The sequence below is a fragment of the Eufriesea mexicana genome, unplaced genomic scaffold, assembly GCF_001483705.2.
Source record: "Eufriesea mexicana isolate 0111107269 unplaced genomic scaffold, ASM148370v2 scaffold8420, whole genome shotgun sequence".
Lineage (NCBI taxonomy): Eukaryota > Metazoa > Arthropoda > Insecta > Hymenoptera > Apidae > Eufriesea > Eufriesea mexicana.
The window spans coordinates 674,040-695,295 of record NW_016916180.1 but is presented as its reverse complement, the minus strand read 5'-3'; the positions used below and the strand labels follow the sequence as shown (position 1 = coordinate 695,295).

General features: G+C 37.8%; 1 protein-coding gene across 2 annotated transcripts in view; it reads left to right on the top strand.

Moving 5' to 3' along the window:
- LOC108552917 (GAS2-like protein 1) overlaps positions 1–21,256 on the top strand; it is a 97,792-nt gene that overhangs the window by 3,417 nt on the left and 73,119 nt on the right. For both annotated transcript variants that reach the window (XM_017907603.1, XM_017907602.1), the window contains exon 2: positions 20,916–21,102. In XM_017907603.1, the coding sequence (XP_017763092.1) occupies positions 20,932–21,102 (171 nt within the window). In that variant the 5' untranslated portion in view covers positions 20,916–20,931. The remainder of the gene's footprint in view (positions 1–20,915; positions 21,103–21,256) is intronic.

Here is a 21,256-nt window from a genome sequence, read left to right as displayed (position 1 = left end):
TTTTTTTTTTTTTTTTTTTTTTTTTTTTGAGGAACTATTTTGAAAGTCGGATCTATTCATTTTGGAATTTTAATTATTAATCATAGTCGATTCGTTCTATTGCGTTTTAATAAATAATGCTCATCTGAAATATAAGTCTGTAATTAAATTCTGAATGAAATAAATAAGCTCGTTATTCATTCTATAATTTTTTACACGTTTTTTATCAATTTATTTTCCGTGTCTAGCATTATTGGTAAGTGTGGTATATGTGTTTAGGAAGGTATTAATTGATTTATGATTACGTGCTTGATATCCAAGTTGATCCGCAAAAAAGGAAAAAAGAAATAGATTTGTAAAGATTTATTCACAATGACAGTCTTTGCCTGGCATCGAAGTCTCTACAGTCAATATGTTAAGTCAAGTAATAAACTCGTTCTCATTTCTTTACCCTGTTAGTTAGGAACAAGCAACTAACTCGTCTCGTGGATCGCTAATATCTCGGACGTAATTTATTTACCCACAGTTCCCGTTGTCTCGTGATCTGGTCTTCATCCTTTTTTCATTTTTAGAATCTTTAAAACGCAGTTGTTTCCGATTGAACATTTAACTTAGCAGAGAAAAACATAACAAATGTTCGTGAATTTATTTTTACGTTTATCTTATTCTATTTTCAATTTTATTTTTATGCAATTAGAACCTAATAACAATTTGGAAATTATCGAGGCGACTGTGACATCAGAGAAAGATTCGTTGCTTACAATTTCTTCGAATGATGCTATAAAAGATCGTACGAATTTATTTTTTAAAACAAAATGGGAAAGAATATTTATACGAAGAGTTTTGGATTAGGTTTAGGTTAGGTTTGGTAAAAGTATAGAAATAAAAATTTTTAAATAAATGAGTTAGGTTTGATTTAAAATTAAAAAGAGAAGAATCCTTGTAGGAAAGGGTTTGAATTAAATTTAGGTTAGGTTTAGTATAAAATTAAAAAAAAAGAAAAAAAAGATTGGAATCTTTATAGGAAAGGATTTGAGTTAAATTTAGGTTAGGTTTGGCTTAAAATTAAAAAAAAAGAAAGAAGAATTGGAATCTTTATAGGAAAGAATTTGAGTTAAATTTAGGTTAGGTTTGGCTTAAAATTAAAAAAAAATGAAAGAAAAAATTGGTATCTTAATAGGAAAGGGTTTAGGTTAAGTTCAGATTAGATTTTGTTTAAAATAAAAAGGAAAAGAAGGATTTTTATTCGAAAAGGTTTGAGTAAAAATAAAAAAGGAAGAAATTTTTGTACGAAAGGGTTGCTCGTCGATATCTCTTTCATCCTCGTTTCCCATATGTACATACTGCTGCCATCTGCATCGATTGTCCGAACGATAATCGAAGCGACGACTAGATTTATTCAATTTCCAACGCGAAGTTAGGTTCTCGAAGTTGCTAGATGTCTCGAAGATCAAGATCGAAGGGAGGACAAAGGTTCCCGGTGGGTTTTCGCGCTTGCGCACGAGGCACACGTAAGATCAGCAGTCGAGATACCTGGCTGATAGTTCGATGCGCTCGGATACGCTCGCCAGATGCACTTTTGCGATAATCGGGGACCCAGCGAGCGCATCTTTCGAAAGCTGTTTACCCTCCGTGAAACTCGTCTCTAAACGGTGCATGATGAATCACTCGCGTGTGGTAATTTGCCGGGTCCCTATTGGTGGGCAGAATTGGGATATATTCTTAGTAGATCATGGGGTGGGAGCAGCGACTGTCTCGTCTTCTATGAGTAATTGGGAAATTGGCTTTTCCAATGCTGCATGGTAAAACAATTTTTCCAAATTTTTAAGTTCACCCTCTCCAAGTTTCCAAATTTATATTTTTATCTTTTTGGTTTCCTCCAAATCTTTGTTTTCAATTTTCCAATGTTTTCTGTATGTTCAATGCTTAGCAAGGAAACATATTTTTTATAATACTTTCCAAATTTTTCTGTTTACTCTTTTTTAAGTTTGGAAATATATATTTTTATCTTTTTGCTTTCCTCCAAATCCTTGTTTTTGGTTTTCCAATGTTTAATAAGCAAACATTTTTTTAATATTTTCCAAATTCTTCTGTGTACCCTTTCTTAAGCTTCCAAATTTCTATTTTCATTTTCTTGGTTTCCTCCAAATTTTTGTTTCGGGTCTTCCAATATTTTCATCCATGTCCAATATTAAATAATAAAACATTTTGTCATATTTTCTAAATTTTTCCACTAATATTTGGAGTCTTCAAATTTCTATCTTTATTTCTCTGCTTCCTTTCGAGTTTTAATTTTTTACTTTAGACCGAATAGTATACTCGTGCTTGGTAACGAATGTGTTAAAATTCCTTCTTCCCACTGTAAGATAAAATATCCTAAGACTACGAAATTTCTTTTTCTGCTAAATTGCATGATTTCGAGGATCATTATCGCAGCTAATCGCGATCACGATGACAATTAACGCCCCCAATGAGCCATGATCGCACTTAGCCGAACAATAACGTGATCACCTAGAGGGGTTCACGTCGGATTACGGTGCACAATAGAGAAAGCGGAAGAGATTAATGGAAACTGAGAGTGAAAATTATAATAAATAGCGATAATAAGAAGAAAGGAGGCGCCGGATGGGCACTAGACGGGGCTCTGAGAAGATGGACGGTGCGCGCGGGACGGGGGGAGACAGGGACGGGCCATTTGCATATTATGCCTTGATACACGGGTTCCGGGAATGCAAATAAGGCGGTTAGGAAAACTAGTAGGCAACCGTGCGCGCGTAAACAATGGCGATGAAAATATTTGCGCGGCCACAGGGGAAAGTTGCGCGGACCGGTAAACGCACGATGGCGAGAAATTAAATGTAAGGATTCGAATGCGGCAAAAAGTTCAAAATGGTTGCGTAAGACAGTGGAGGAAAAGAAGCGTCGATCGGTAGCGTCGTCATCGGCGTCTCACGCGGGACTTACGTGCTGCGCAGTTGCCTAGGGAATTGTTAATTTATTGGGAAAACTTGCATGTACTCGTGTGTCGAGGAAAAATTGCATTGGGTAATGAAACGTGCTTTGATCTAACGCTAAACCTATCATGGTCTTCGTGAGAAGTAGAATTTTTTAAAAATGGAATCACGGAAGAGAAATGATTATATGTAAGTACAGTAAAAGACAAAATTGTCAAGATTAAGACGATAATGCGGAATTTTGAATTATAATTTCGAAAATGGTCATTTAGGCCTGGGTAGATTTAATGTTAAAGTTCTGAATATTAATTCTTCTTATTAGCTATTGGCCTAATTACATCACTTTTCTTAAATATGTACTTATAAGAATGTCAAATAATGGGGAAATTAGAAATTTTTGGAATAGTATGTGGCTTTTCCTTTAGAATGATAGAATTGTGAAAGAATGGGGGAAAATAAAGTTAGTATCCTTTTTATAACTAGAATTACCAATTTTTTATTACTAGACTACTTTTTAGTGTCTGTAATACAGCATATTTTATTTAAGAAGTAATTATGCAAGTGGTCTAAATAAAGAATTTAAAAGAAATTAATTTTTCATATGTTTTATATTATATTAATTTATTTTTCTGTAATGTATCAGAAAATAGAATCATTATTTGAAATTTATATGCACGAAGAGATTTCCTTTTCACTTTTTCCGAACGCGAAACTTTTAATATTTCGACGCAGGACATGTACAAGTGCTAGGTTTCTTTCATAATTACCGCCATATTTCGTCTCTTTTCTTACGATAATTTTTCAACCCGGGCTGCCGCTGAAGGAACGATTAATCTCAAAAGGTGCTCGACTACCTCCAGCAGAGCGTAACTACAGTGTCGTGTGCACGTTCCGGCGCGAGTCCGGTTAAAAGTGAATGGAGAAGCGGCTCATTCACAAGATTTTCTGTCGAGCGGCCGGTCAGTTTCGTCGTGGCGCGCGTACGAACTCCGCGCACGCGCAGCTGTACGCCGCTGCGCACGCACGCACGCGCAGCGGCGCGCATGCGCCCGTCGGCGCGTCGCACGCGCGAACACACGCTGCTCTTCGAACGAATTCCGCGCGTGCCCTCTCGCCTTCGTCGCGAGATAACTATTTTCGGCCTGCACGCCTGTTTCTTCTTCTTTTTCCTGATATTTGTCAGCACGGAACGCCGCTGTCTCGTCGTTGTTTTGGTTTGAGGTTAGGTACGCGCTTGGAAGGGCGAAGGGTTGTTATCTTTGGCATCTGACTTCTTTTTTAAAGGGATTTCGACTGTTTTGGTCTTGGGGTGTGAAACACTCGCCGGATTATGATTTTAAACAACGAAACAGGGAAATTATGAATATATCAAGACAGAAAATTTATTTCTCTTCGAAAAAAAAAGAAAAGAAAAGATAAAAAAGTATATAATCTGGAAATTAAATCAAATTCGAAGGAATATGATATTTCCGAGTATTTCACAAGTACCTTTGCGAAGTGTTGGTGCTCAATCAGTGTTATTCTATCGTTAGATAGTACGACCTAAATTTTCATAGATAAAATTACTCCACAGACATGAAAAATCGTATCTTTATCGAATCCTTCTGGTTTCTATCAACAACTTTGATAAACCAGTTGCAGATAATTATTAATAGAGCCGCTTTTTATCACGTGGAATCACTTAAACCTGTAAAAAGCGCGAGACGATTAAAAGGAAAAATAGAAAAAAAAAGAAGATAGGAAGATGTGAAAAAGGAAAAACTTGTGATGGATGACATAAGTGAAGTTGGCGTTATCGAATCGGCGAGGCAGTTGTAAATCTGTTCTCCGACGACGCGTTTCTTGGTATTTACCACGTCGAATAATTTATAGTCGAAACCACTATAGAGGTGGCATTATCAGGGAAAAAAATCGAGCTGGCCAGCGCATATCGATAACACCGACGGATTCCATAGTCTCATGGCGGCTAAATTCGTATTTGTTTACCAGGCCTGCGCGATCAATCATCCGGCAGCGCCGTTCCAACACGCTCTCTTATCGTGTCGCCGTATATTTTAACATTTTACCAGCGAATTTTTATCCCTGATTTCAAGCTGTCGGGACACCTTTCTATTTTACAGAGTATCTTGTTCCCTCTGCATTTATAATCTGTTCATTTCGACTATGCCCGGTGACATTTTTGCTGGAGCAGTCTGATCGAGCAACCACAGACCTCTATGGATCAATCTTTCTATATCGATATACATGGACTGATATGCAATTATATAGAAGTAGGAACAAGGAAATTTCACAAGCAACGAAAGGAAAAAATAGAATTTGTGAAATGAAAATCGGGTTCTTAAGAAAATTTTAATTTCCCTACCAGTTGATATTAATATCAGTAAGAAACATAATTTTAATGCATGAAAATATGAATAATTCAAAGGATATTAATGGAAAAAGAAAAATGGAGCTTTTAGAAATTCTATTCCTGAAAATAAAAATTAAATTTGACTCATAAGAATAGTAATCGTGCGAAGACTATTAATAATAATATTTATGGGGAAAAATGGGGTTTTAAGAAATTCTTTCACAAATAGGAATTCAGATTCTAAGAATAAAGCAAGAAAATACCACGATTTCTCTATCCGCAGGTATAAAGGAGACATCGTGTAAATAAATAACGGTAAAAAATCGAAATCCCATGGGTCGATAAATATCTGCGACCCAGCCTTTATTGCTGGACACCGGTACACCAGTGAAACGAAGTATTTAATCGAATTACGTCCCATTCTCAGAGGAGTTGCTCGGTTTACGCCTATGACAGAGTCGTTAAGATCGAACTTACGATCCGAGGCTTTTATCCAATGCTCCCGCCTTGAATTCTCGCATGGTCCTTTCAATGAAAACGGAGTCATAGCCGCACGATCGATAAGGATCTAAGCTGTGCCGGTCGTTAAGAATAAGGACAGCTTTTGCATAATCCGATTCACGAGCGAGAACTATTCTCGACGCGATACTTCGCTAGGAATTCGCGTTTCCCTGCTGTGCAACTGTTGCAAATTGCACTTGCCGCCGCATTAAAATTTATAAGATAGTCGTGTGTAATTGTCGGGGACCGAGGTGGGTTTCTAACGAGAGCAATTGAATCTTGCAGGCTGGTTTCTCGGCTGGAGGACTCGGGAGTAATTTAGATCGATGACTTAGATCGGCAGGGTTAGGAAAAAATCGGACAGTTGACGTGTTCTCTGACAGTTACTCTTACTTCTCTCTCGGCAGTTTCTTTCCAGACGTTGAAAATTGGAAAATTAGTCAAGGGGGAAAAATGTTTTTGGTACGGTACTGAAAATTAGCCGTGACGTATGGTGGACAAATCGGGTTAGATTTTGAATAAGAATAAAATACACTGTACATATTTTCGTTCTAGTTTAAGGAAAATTAAATAATATTAATTGTTTGAATTATAACAAATGGTAAGGATGAGAACCACTGCATTGTTTTGAAAAAAGAAAGGTTATTATGCAGTTACAATAATCGATATTACATTGAATTTAATATCATTTTCCACGATTAGATAATTAAAATTATCCCAAAAATATATTGGGAATGAATAGATTAAACGTACACGTTGAAAAGATAAGATTAGTTATATAGAAAACTCAATCTCGGATATAAGGTGTGAATAATTAACACGCTCAATGATAGATTATATGAGTAACAAAAGAATTGAAAAGAGAATCATGAATATCGTGGCTATTTTACAATTATAAAACACATAATCCCAATAGTATGCGAGGTCAATGAAGAAATCATATTGATGAATAAACGAGAACCAGTTCCGTTGTATAATAACATTCATAGATCGTCTCTTTATAGCGATGTTCCTCCGCGCGCCGCTAGAGGGATGCACGCCGTGAGTTCTTTCTCGCAAGTGCTCGCTTACCTATCCTTTCCTTATAAGCACCGTCTCAAAGCCGTTGTATTAACTACGTTGTCCAATATTTGGATTCGCGAGGGTACTAAATACGTCGTTAACAGTAATATTATCATATTACAACCCAATGTATAAATTTATTTAATCAATTAAAATTTTCCAAACCCAATGAAAAACCAATAATTAATTGTTTATCAAGGGAAAGTACTCACAAAAAGTAATTTAAAAAATAATTTCCATCAAGTCTCTTCTCCCTCCCCCTGTTGTGTTGTTTTAATGAATGACGCGTGCAAGAAACCCTCTATGAGTTGTGTTGTTGTGATTGTTCGAAGCTTGTGTAATACAATAATTGCAGTTTTCCCAGCCAATAAAAATAATATCCAGGGGAGAGGAAAAGTATACTTACAAAGTCAAGTTAAAATATAATTTCTACCAATCCCCACTCTCCCCCACTCTAATAAATGACGCGTGGAGAAAAACTCCCTGTGAGTTGTTGTGTGTTATGGTTGTTGGAAACTGTCCCTGGTTTTATGGAGCTCATTTCGTGTTCACCGATCAAATACCGATCGGGTGCGTGCGCGATGACAAACGAGCGCAGAAATGTTTCGGACGTTATCACCGTGCAGCCGATATACCAGCTCGAGATATTCCGTATCCACTGCGTGTTCTCCCGCGTTCTACGGCATTATGATGCAGGCATTTGGAGAGCGCAGCTCTCGAGCCTCTGGGCGATTTGCATTCGAGGCGCATGCCAGCGACGTACGACGAAACAGGTTCATTTTCTCGTCGCGAATGAATGAAATCGTTCCCTGTTACGACACTCACGGACCCCCGGACACGTTCCATTCGAGCATGTTTTTACGTGTATCGGAATATAATTATACAATGGCCGCTGAATGTTTCCGGCTGAACCGTCATTTCTTAATGTATCTCGTTAACGATCTGCGACCAGATCTTTGTTTGCTCGGCGAGTGGAGAAAGTCGGGGCTGAGTTTTTTCGCTACGAAATCTGGGTATTAATGGTGCTTGGAAGAAAATCGGTAACGGTGTGTTAAATTCTACAATAGCGTGGCGAATGATCCAGTGCGATTGATCTAGATCGGGGGGAATAGATTTTGGATATAGAAACAGTTTCTTTGGAATATTTTCGCTAGGGAGATTTCCTAGGGTTATATAGGCGTCGCTGTAATCTCCTAGGGTTTTGCTTTCAGGACTTCTTACTTGCTTTGTATGCACTTTTTCCATTGCCTTTTTCATTCTGTGAATCTGAAGTTTCAATTTTTTTTTTTTTCTTTGTGTTGCTTGTTCCTTTGTGTTGCACTGCTAAGATAGGAGGTATAGAGGATTTTTCGGGGATAGTAATTTCGCTGATAACTGAAAATACAGAATTTATAAAATATTGTAGTATATATTGATGGAATATTTTCACTAGGGAGATTTCCTAGGGTTATATAGGCGTCGCTGTAATCTCCTAGGGTTTTGCTTTCAGGACTTCTTACTTGCTTTGTATGCACTTTTTCCATTGCCTTTTTCATTCTGTGAATCTGAAGTTTCAATTTTGTTTTTTTCTTTCTTTGTGTTGTTTGTTCCTTTGTGTTGCACTACTAAGATAGGAGGTATAGAGGATTTTTCGGGGATAGTAATTTCGCTGATAACTGAAAATACAGGATTTATAAAATATTGTAGTATATATTGATGGAATATTTATAGGGTTTTCATAAGAAACTTGCAGTAAGTTATTTATGAGAGTTTCTAATATTTAATATCCATAACGAAATGATTAATATAATTATTAATATCTCCGCTATTTTATACTATACCATTTGCGATCATTGCAATAATTTCTAGTCACCGATAATTGTATATAATATTGAATTTTAGTATTAAAATATTTCACATGCACAGATTACGCTAATGCTATATTCTGTCGTGGCATGAAACTAAAAATAAAAATAAAAGAAGAGAGGAATATTATGCAAACCGTTTATTACTAATAAATATTAATAACGTCGTCCCTATCAATAGTTTCCCCAGATAAATTTCCTGTTTAAAATAAAAGGGGAAAAGAGGAAAAGCTGCCATAAAATGGCGTCCGAATTTATTGACAATCGGGTCACGTAGATAATATCGACTTCTGGTTTATGACACGATCATCCACGAACCGACATTACACCATGAGGATAATTATTACAACGTGTCGAACGAGGGATTACGTGAACTCATAGTCGGAACTAATTATGCGGAATCCGATACTTTGCTGAATCTGTGGGATCCGTGAGCCAAATGAGAGGGATAGACGGAGAGGAAGGAGATCTAGTTGACATTTAACGCGCTGTAAAAGAGCAAATGACCATTAATTACTGGTCCGTTGAATTCGATCGCGCTTACGCTCGCGAAATTATCGACTTAACTACTGCTTATCGCGATTTACACCATTATTGGGTATCTAAAGAGATTAGGAAAATCGAGCTGTTCAATCGGCATGATTAATCGAGTTACCTTTACCGATTTACTACGCTCTGACATGCGCCTGGTATTATTAATTATGGTATAGATCTAGGAGATTAGAGTATCGAGTTAGCAGGTTGTTTTTGTGGGACTTCTGAGGTTATTGATCCTTCTAGATCGGAATCCTTTTTTAATATTTCTTATTTTCAGCAGTATTGACAATTTTATTTATTAAAACAGGAATTTCGGGATCTTGCGAATAGAATTTTGGTTAGGTTAGGTTAGGTTTGATTTGATTTCTTAGCCGTTTGAGCGCTGAAGAATTTTCTTCTATATATGTTAACCCTTTACACTCGAGATGTGACTCTGAGTCACCATTTAATCAGATTCTAAAGATCGACGATAATTAATATATCAAATTTAAAATTACCTAACGATGCGTGGAATATCGAAGAAAAATCATTCTGTGTCTTAATTTGCATATGACTTCTCATTTGCCATTTTAAAAATATCGTCGACTCTATGACAGAAAGTCTTCGAATTACTATTCTTCTGTAACGAAAAAATCTTCGAGTGCAAAGGGTTAAAAGTGCGGAATAAAATGCGCAGTTCTTTTTTCGAAAAAATAATAGAATAGAAATTAGGGTTATAATTAACCCTAATTATTATATAAAAAACAAATTTATGCACAACACGTGCATGTTATTTGTTTCGCGTAATTTTTACCGGTCATTGCCGTTGCTCGTCGACAATATTGCCAGCAAGAAGATGGAGGAGGTTAGTCGTGCCCGTAGGGTTTTTATTATTCCATTGAACCGCGCGAAAGGGACGGAATATCAAAAGGTGCGTAGCCCTTGCTATGAAAGAGCCAGTTCGTAAGTTTACCTACGTGAGCGTACTTTAAAGACGTACTTACCTCGCTGTAACGGTATATCACGCGATGTACACTGTGAACAGACAGGAGAGAGAGAAGAAGAGAGAGAGAGGAGCTGTGAAGTGTATGCAAGCCACTCGGTGAACAAGTGGCGGAGTAGATAGGAATAGAAACAGAAAATGAGAGAGACCATTGGATGTGTCTCTTCTCTTGTGTCTTGTTAGTTGGCGAATTTATTTTCCTATTTTTCTTTTTCTTATTTGGTAATTAGTATTTTAATCCTGGAGTGACAGTATTCTTTCTTTTTCAATTTTTATTTTTATTATTGAAAATTGCGTGTAAAGACCATTGGATGTGTCTCTTCTTCTGTGTCTTGTTAGTTGGCGAATTTATTTTCCTATTTTTCTTTTTCTTATTTGGTAATTAGTATTTTAATCCTAGAGTGACAGTATTCTTTCTTTTTCAATTTTTATTTTTATTATTGAAAATTGCGTGTAAAGACCATTGGATGTGTCACTTCTTCTGTGTCTTCTTAGTTGGCAAATTTATTTTCCTATTTTTCTTTTTCTTATTTGGTAATTAGTATTTTAATCCTGGAGTGAGAATATTCTTTCTTTTTCAATTTTTATTTTTATTATTGAAAATTGCTTGTAAAGACCATTGAATGTATCTCTTCTTCTGTGTCTAGTTAGTTGGCAAATTTATTTTCCTGTTTTTCTTTTTCTTATTTGGTAATTAGTATTTTAATCCTGGAGTGAGAATATTCTTTCTTTTTTAATTTTTATTTTTATTATTGAAAATTGCAAAGATAAATTGTAAACATTTGGAAGTGATTTGGAAGAATAATTTTAGGGTAAATAGATTTTTGTTTTGGTTTGTAATATTATTCTACTACTTTAGGTTCGTTTATCTATATGAATGAGCAACTCTAAATATTTTCTTTATTATTCCACTTAATTGTACTGTATTTTTAATGCAGAAAATATGTATCAGTGTTACATGTAGATATATTTTATGACAAAGTAATTCCAAAAATAATTGTGTCTATGATTATGAAAGTGGTCTAAGTCACTTATATTTGCTACTGAAATATTAAAAGCTTCGGTCTTTAAATACATCATAAATTATAAAATTAATTACGATAAAGCTATAAATTCGATCTAACGATTCAATTCTTCACTGTTTTGTAGAAAATAAATATATTTTATTGTAATATAAATGAATGCAACACGAGATTAATTATTTAAATCATTCCTTTTAAGTCGATGACTTAGACCATTTTCATAATTATGGGCACAATTCTGAAGGTATTAAGCAATTATTTAAAAAATAATTCCGCCGATATTAGCAATCAGTATTAACAAAAATAAATTACTTTAATAAATAAATGAAGAAAAATATTTATTTACAAACTTTTCCGTCAAAAAGGAAATAATAAAATGGAAAGGGACAAAACGATCGTTTAGAAGATAATTCTTGTATAACTAAACAATGAAGAAATCAAGCCAGAGTAACTCAGAGGAAATTCAATTATTCCATTTACGTTTAACTCCACGATAAACTCGCGATCCTCGCCAAGCTTCCGAAGGAGATAACCTTCGCGTTACCCACTCGTGATACACCCATAACTCCGTTCGACTTCATCATACTCACGTTTCCCTTTTACCTCGGCCGCTCTATCGTAATAAAGACATCGGTGCTGAAAATCGTGAAACGAACGCGTGAGAAATTCTGCTCGCTCCTTTCTGCGTAAGTGGATCGGCTGGTTTCGCGTCATTGTCTCTCCCTGGAGATTCGAGGCTCCTGGAACGAGTAATGAGGTTAATTGGAAACGTACAAACCGACTGATGAATGAACGGATGAATGAACCAGTGTTATGAATGGAGACCATGGTTCGAGGTAATTGTCGTAGATTAATTAGCATTCGTTCGCTTTCGTCTCTCAAAAACTCCACCTTCAAACCCTCTTTTCGACCATTTTTCGCCCATTTTTCCACTATTTTTCCACCAGTTTTCCCTTTTCGCTTTGAACCGAGCGAACAGTAGTTTTATCCTATTCTAATCGCATATAACTGTTTTCTATTTGAGCCGTTCACTGCACAAATTGATTAACTCCATAAAACAAAAAATGGAGAAATGCAATGAAATAATGTATATTGTTTTTTAAAATTCCCTTTATAATTTAAATCGAAATAAATATCGTAGAATGCGTAAATACAAATGCAACTTTCATCCAACGGTATATAAAATTTATAAGAAAAAATACCCAAAAGGTAATCGCTGGTGATGTTACCATTTTTATGTTACTGGAAGAGTTAATCGATTTGGCAAGTGAAAAAAGTAATAAATTTAAATTTTACTAAATTTTACTTAAATTCTGATAAAACGGCGCTAAAAAATTCACCGTTATCATTCGTGGCTTGCTAGTGCATTCGAGTTGCATTATTGCAACGATTTACATTAGAGTACGGAGTTAATCAAAGTGACCTCTGAAATAAATTATTTATTATTCGGTGGCCAAAAAATTTTCGTCGTTTAATGGTGTTAATCTTAATTATCGGGGAAAGTTATTATAAATATAAAAAGTTATGACTATACCAAGTGCTTTGACACTTAAATTTAAGATCTTTCAAACAGTGGAGTTTATCGATTTGTGCAGTGAACGGCTCATTTAATGTATTACTATTTTCACCGCGATGTTAAAGTGCTTCTCGAGAATTCATGATATTCGATTTTTATCTTTATTAAACTGGAAAAATTAAATATCGAGTTAAAATAAAATAAAAGGAGTAACGAAATGTTTTTGTGGCTCACGTCGTTGATCTTTAAGGGATTTTAGTTAGCGAGGCAAGAGTATAATTAATTTCGAGAATTTTTATCATGTTTAATAAAACTAGAAGAAAAAGAAAGTGAAAGTGTTTAACATATTACGAAAGGCAGGGTGTTTATGTAATATTCGTCTATGGTGCAATTTTAATCCCACTTTCGTAGAATTTCGAACTTTTCATCGAGCCTAATTTCCCAATCTTATTTGCACAATTATCGAAAGATACCCTACCCCACCTCTGCCGACACTGTGTTACATTCACCCAATTTACATTCTTGCTCTTTATGCAAATTCGGACCTTTTACAGCTATTCAAGTTCCATAGACTTTTTCCAATTTCCTGGACGCAGTTAATACTCCGAGTTCAGGTTCTAATTTCATAGACGGAATTATGAAAATTGTCGAGAAATGTAATTTTGCATTTGGAATCGGCATATTCCCATTGCTAGGGCTTTGTAACGCGCGTGGCCAAAGGCACTGATTTAGCAACTCCCTCGTTTGGTTTCGTGATAACGCGCGCCTCTATTGACTGCGAGCTAACCGTAAATTAGAGGTTAACCTCCCGTGCTGGAGCTCGTCCGCCATTTTCCTTCCTTTCCTCTCCTTTTCTTTCGTTTCCCGCTTTGTCGCGAAGAAAACTCGTGGTTTCCAGTGTCTTCGTTTCATCCTTCCTTTTCTAACCTCAAATATATCGGGTTAGTTGTGAGTAGTACCAGATTCTGACGGTAGGTGGTGTTCCAAAAGGAACTTTGAAAATTTACGGGAGATAGGACATATCTTAAACTTATTACCAAATCATTGCTGATTTATATATAATCTGTAATTAATTTATAACTAGTTAATGACTAACTTATAATTAATTTATAACTAACTTACAACTAGTTTATAACTAATATTTTAACTTTGATGCGTAGCTCTTAGCTTGCTATCGTATGCCAAAGATTTTTCTTTGACATACGATACCAATTACCAGGTCTCACCACGTGGAGGTGGCTACGCATCGAGACCCGACATGTGCCCTAGTGGCACAGCCTGCTGGCGCTATCCGTATCAAAGATATCCTAACCTAACTTGGAGCGAAAGAAGTTAAGTGACTCTACAGACACTTTATTAAATTTCGTGTCTTACAAAAGGGGTTTCGGTTCGCGATTATTCGAAAGACCGACTAGCCTACGCGACGCACTCCCGTGTACAAGACAACTTCGTGCCTCAGCACCCTCCCAATCGGGCCTTGCCCACCCTGCCACCGCCGACCTCGCCATGGCTTACTCGATGATCTAAGGCAGCCAACGAACTAGTGAAACACCCAGAGACAATCCGAGGGTCCTATGCGAGGCCTAACAGTCGGAATCACGCGCATGCTCCATACCCCGGCTCTATGCAAACATAACCACATAGCCACCAAGTGCTAGAGGGGCAGGCAGGCACGCTCTTGCAATGATTCCGACTGCAGGACCCATCCCCCGGTCGTGTGCACGGATTGGCACCCAAGACGACTAAGGTCGACGGACCCCCGTATTACTCCAGATGCCTCACCAGCCCGAGGGCGGATCGGCCGAGTCCCCCCACCCCAATCGGAAATTTTCGAAATTCTACAATACCATTAATTATTATTTTCCCGCTCTAATAGCCAATAATTTAATAATTTCTTTACCGTTATGAAAAGTTTACGTTGCAAACAATTTGTTAATAATAATATTAATTTGTTATTAACAATAGGTGTAATAATTTTTAAACCTTTTGCAAATTGTTGTTACATTTTTAAACAAGTAAGTTATAAATTTATGTAATAGTCACAAATTTATTAATTTTTTCACTTTTATTATAAATTTTCGTCGTAAACAATTTGTTAGTAACAATATTAATTTGTTATTAACAATCGGTGCAATAATTTTTAAACTTTTTGTAAATTGTTGATACATTTTAGCTCAAGTACGTTATAAATTCAAGTAATACCCAATAATTTATTAATATTTTCACTTTCGTTATAAATTTACGTCGAGAATAATTCATTATTAATAATAAATTTGAAGATTTATACATTTCTTATAAACTATAACTACTTTCGCTTTTCCATAGGATAAATTTCCACGATACGTATATATATATATATCAAAATATTTTTAATTTCTCTGTATTTTTGTCTAAAATGAGGTGTCACGCGAAAGGTAAAAACTTTATTTAAAAAAACTTGATCGATTTCGATTACTGAAAAATTGGTTTTCAGGAAAACTCTACCAAAGTTGCCCAATGCATATCACAGATCAAAATTCGTGCTTCACAGTGTAATCAATTTTCCAATATCTCCTCTTATTTTTTGTCATTCATTTATTATCAGTCAATAATTTTCAAGCTCAGGAAACTGATCAATATTCAAACCCGTTAATATCAACCATAATTCCCATTTCTCTGCTTTTCTTTATTTCTACACAAACTTTATAGTTCGTTGGAAATCAACGAGCTCGTTTCACGGTATTTTATATGCGTAAAACATGCCAAGTAACTTAGGAAACATATCCATTGCGATAGAGACACTACGAATCACAATGTACCATGAAATGGCAAAACATCGCGTTGTTAAATGCCGATATTAGCGATATTCAATTACCAGGTGAGCCGTAAAATGGAACGTAAGTCGAAAGAGCGGAAGACAGAACGTAATCCGCAACGATCCATAGATCATCCCGCTGGATGGAAAGCGCGAGAGCGCGCAGGCGCATAAATCGATCCGTTTATTGCGCGGGGCTGCCGGGCGCGAAAAATCGCGATGCGCGCGCACACGGCACGCGAAGGAATTACGACGAGATAGCGATCGCGTTTGCTACAGCTTGTGAAAGTGTTGCGCGCGCCGGTAGGTGTATGGAAACGAGCCTTGCCTCGTTTCACAGCGCGATACACTTCCTGCATCCTCGCCTCTCGTCCAATCCAAGTTTTCCAGCTCCTCGCATAGTTCTCAGCGAAACCGTACGTTTTACGACCCATAAAGCTCGCGAGCTTTTCTCGTGTCGTCGCTGATACTCGATACGGGTCAATGGTGTAGGCCTAGCCAAGCGATCTCAGTGGACAGCTTGACTTTTTGAAATCGGTGTCTTAAACCTGACAACGATCTGATCCTCACCTAGACTCAGGACTTAGATCACTTCTAATAACTCGGTCTAAATTCTAGAGCAAGTCTATCTGGAGCAAGACCAAGCAGAGACAAATGCAGTACCAGGTAGCCTAAACTGTGAATAGACAGGACTCATCCATAATTCTCTGAAATTGTTATTCCGAAAGGATGTCAAAGGTGCCTAGTTCAAAGAGGATCATTTTGCAAGCCAATCGTTCATTCGCACACAAATTGCCAGTCGTTGGAACGATTTGCAGCTAGGCCAATAATCTAGTGGAAATGCAGGCCATAAAGTGCCAGTTTGTAACGATTTCATCGAAGGAGAGACACGAGTTTCGCAGTTTGCCATTTAAGAAAGAAGCACCTGTAACGCGTTAGCCATGGGGCTCGCAGAGGCAGTGTAAACGAGGAGTAAATCACGCGCGTTGCATCCCGGGAAACACTAGACGGGTGACATTTTAGAGTCACCTTTTGCCAGCCTGTAATCCAGGATCGCCGATGTCTGCGCACGATCCGTGCCTTTATGATTTCCTCCCCCTTGTCCTGAGCCTTCTTTGCCTCTCTCCGGATCTATCCTTCGTTCTTTTCTTCTCTCGTCCTTTTTCATCGCCTCCTGTGATCACGCCGAGCCACCCGTGGCTTTTTATCGAAGCCAATGCTCGATGGGACATTTGCTGTGATTCCGTGACAGCAATTTTCATTGTCGGGGAGCCTCCTTGCCGGAGTTTATGGGGGTTCGGGGTTGGGATTGAATGGTGTAATGGAATGTCCACGTGGCTGGGTTCGTGTTGAGTTTAGAATGGCTGGAAATTGTTTCCGTTGTGGATCAGCCCTTTTCTCACGATCGTCCTTTGTCGATTTAATATAATTCTTTCCTTTTTCTTCATTTCAGACAATGAGTATTCTTTTTCATCGATTTTCTGGGAAGTTGGGTTAACTTGGCTATACTCGTTACAGCGAATAGACATTAAATTTCCTCTTTTCGATTATTTGACGTGATACGTGCAGTAATATTCGTGTGATAAAATTTCAATACCTATATGCGATAGATTTAGCAGTAACAATTACTCTAGTTATTGCTCAAGATAAATTAATTAGATTTCTAACGAACTGAGATACGTGTATGCACACATGCAATATTGGAATTAAGTAATTAGTTTAAGGAGTTTCTCGATAAGACTATCGAGGTACGTAATTACCAGAGTGAGCTGTTAGAATGCAAATCCAAGCGAATATATAAGTTACAAAAATGGAATTATTAGATCCTGAATGCATTGAGTTTGGTAGATCAGATGAAACAACTCGGGTATAGAATTAATAGACCAGACTCTAAAGTAGTAGAACTACCTGAACACGTTTTCAGAGCACAAAGTTAGAGCCTGGATTGTTAGCCCGTTGAATTATAAAATCAATAGTCGAGACCGTTACATTCTGGTAATGTTGGTCCCCATTATTAATATTAAAAACGAGCAAAACTAGGCTATAAATTCAGTTATCGGACCCCTGGGATTCAGACTTCTCCCTATTAAACTATTGAAACTAATTATAAGAACCACAACTGATAGACTAGACTACACGGCTGGAACAATAACAGAGATCTGTATCAGAAAAATTAGACATTCCAGACTAGCCCAATAGCTATTAAGCCACAGAAGTACTAGAATCCACATTTTTCAATTAGTATGTTACCCTATTATGTCCGACGGCTCTTACGTTACAGCTGAAACAGGTCGGGAGGATTAAGGAAGATAAAGCGCGGTGAAACAAAAGAGATTAAGTTATATGAAACGAAAAACTCTGCGACACAGAGATCGTACAGTCGATTGGATACGAAGCTACCAGCCGCCATTGCGCTACGGCAGCGCCACGCGGCTCCACGCGACAGGCCGTGTAAGCTCCGCGCGGCTGCGCGCGCAGTAGACATTGGCTTACTGTGCTACCACGAGAAGAAGGCACAGTGCGTTTACATCCTCACTCCTGACACTTTTGTAATCACAGGGAGTGACTGTTATTGGACAAAGACGGTGACGAAGATCAACGACGAGCTGTAACGAGTCCGAGTGAGACAAAATAACGCAGCATAGGCGTAGCCTTTCAATCGTAGTCTTTGTTTCCTCTTAGCGAGGATGTGAACACACTGTACCTTCCTCTCGTGAAAACACAGTAACTCTTCAACGTTGTCAGCCGCGAGGACATGTCTGTCATTTGTTATCGTCGCCAAAATTCGAGATCTTCCACTCGAATGGAGGGCAATTCGACTAACTAGGCAACATATCCGAGAGAATACGAACCCCAGGTTCAATAAAGAAGAGAAACGATCCTGTTTCGCTTACACAAGGTAAATAGAAAGCCCCGATGGTCCCGCAGCTCGTCGTAATCGGCCCTTAGTAACCGAATATTCGTGCCGAAAGGGGCAAACGCGTTGGTAGAGTCCATTCGATCGGGAATCATCGTTTTATGAGAGCAATGGAGATTTATAGGGGTAGCCAGGGGAGCTTTGAGCGCGATATGGCACAGGCTCGGATACATTGTGCGATGGACGTTACCCTGTGGGGTGGTTTAACCGGCGGCAGCCATCAGGGGGAGTTCTCTGGGACGATACAGGGCCATTGTCTTGCGGGTCCCTCGAAATTTTATTGCTCTGCCGCAATGTGTTGCTTCGCGCTTATATTCGACACGTCGTTCAATCGGTTAACTGTGCATCGTTCAGCATGGGAAAACGATCCGTCCAGTCATAATTGTAGATTATGCTCGCTAGGAAATGGGATCTGTAGGGGAAGGTAGAGTAATTACTACTCTGACTTTATCTTTCCGTTTCTACCCCGAGTGGAAATGAGAGGATCGAGGGTATAATTTTGTCAGTAAAATTGGACTATTTCTTTATTGGGGGGACTTTATTAGAGAGACGAACTTCAGTCGCCATTTCATAAAATTTCGAAGATCGATATTAGTCATTTGCACTCGACGATTTTTTCGTTACAAGAAAATAGTAATTCGAAGACTTTCTGCCATAAAGTCGACGATATTTTCGAAACGGTAAATAAAAAGTGCAAATTAATTGTAAGACGTAGAATTATTTTAATTTTATTAATTATATTCCACGCGTCGTTGGGCAATTTGAAATTCGTCATATTAGTTAACAACGATCTTCAGAACCTGATTAAATGGCGACTGAGAGTAGCCTCTCGAGTGCAAAGGGTTAATTTCCTGTTTCCTTCTTTTCCTCCTTTTCTCACGTTTTCGAGTCACTGGAACCGGGAACCGGAGCGAGCAGGAAGGTTCGATTCAGTTCGATTTTATTTATAGATCGGTTTATGGATTCGAGTGGGTCGTGGCTGATTGAATATGAACGGTTATGGTCTTTGCGGTTAGCATGCGCATATCGCGTGGTAGTAGTTTAATGCCTTTTTATCGGCCGCGAGATTCGTGGCGCGTGGAAGAGTGGGCTTGGGTGTCTCTGCGGTTTCAGCAAATTTGTTAATTCTGTCGCCGATAAATTCAATTCTCCGCCGTTTCCTCACCGCGATATGCTAATTTTATGAAAGGTCGTAACGACTGGACACGTTGGTATCGTTTCTGGGTCCAATGCGGATCTAGTTTCGACGTTTCTCCATTCCTGATACATCTTTCTCCTCTAATCGATGTTCAAATCTGAGCCAGGCTCAACTTTCGGATTTTCTTTTAAGAATCACAAAGACGTTATTGTGATAAGAATTGTGACACGGTTTTCATCTATATTTAAGGAGTATTCGTGATTTTTTTCGTGAAAAAATATTGAGAATTGTCGAAAATATAGCTAGGTTAGTAGTGTCCCGTCGACTTCACTGATCGGTGACTAACAGTATAAAATATGATATAAAACTAAAAAATTATTTTCTATTAACCAATTTTAAGCAGTTCCTGGATTGTGTCACGAATATACGTAAATATTCCCTACCAAAAAGTTGTAACGGGTTTTATTAAAGTACCGTAAACATGGGGACAGTTGTTCCTCGCAGGTATCACAAAATGGGGCAACTTTATGGGTCAATTTTCACTCTTTGTATTATAGTATAATAAAAGCTACAAAGCCTTATTAGCTTGCATTTCTAAAAGGACATAAAGGTCGTCTGATTAATTGTCCCTGCAGAAAAATGGGACGAAAATTCGGCGAAATATGACCTAGGGGGCCAAGCGAAACGCAAGTCAGAACAGGCATGGCACTTAGTGTCCTAACCCTTTGCACTCGACGATACTTTGGCTAAAGAAGGGTACGAGTTGAAAAATTTTCTGTTATAAAGCTGATGATATTTCTTGAGTAGTAAATAAGAAATCATATAATAATTAACGCGCAGAATTATTTAACACTAGCACTACCGATCTTTAGTGGGTACCTAACTATAACGTGCACAGATTATAGTAATTACAAGCGGTATGATGAATATGAGTGAATATATTGATTACAGTTCTTTCGTAATATGAGTTTATACCAATTTTATTCTTAAAGCAGGTGTATGTGTTCGGTGATTGCAAAAAGGAAAATTCTGGGACCAGTCATTTGGACCGGGTTGGTAGTTCTAGTGTTAATTTTGATACCTCGTACACTGTGCGTTACTTTAAATTTGATATATTAATTAATATCGAGCTTCGAAATTTTATCAAATGGCGACTGAAATGTCTCTCGAGTGCAAAGGGTTAAATAAAGAATTGTTCTTATTGTTATTGATATTTCATCCACCACTAACATATGCGTGTGTGTGTGTGTGAGAGAGAGGGGTGAAGAGGGAAATGTAAATAAATAATGCCGGTAATATGCAATCGATCGGTGTTTCAGGTATCGAGCAGCCAATATGTCGGTGCTTCTGGAGGCTAGGTCTTACAGGCCTTTCAAGTCCTCGGAGGAGTATCTGATCGCGATGAAAGAGGACCTGGCCGAGTGGTTGAACGCGCTGTATCCGGAGCTGCGAATCAACGTTGACAATTTTATGGACAGGCTGGACACCGGCGTCGCTCTGTGCAAAGTAAGTGGCCGTAGAACGATTTATACATTCCCAGAAGTATAAACTAGCCTCGACTTGCGGGTATTATATATAGGGTGGGATCTAAATAGGGGCAGGGAGGATGGAACGCATCTGGCTAAGAAGGGGAGGGGTGTCGGACTTAATGGTACCGTTT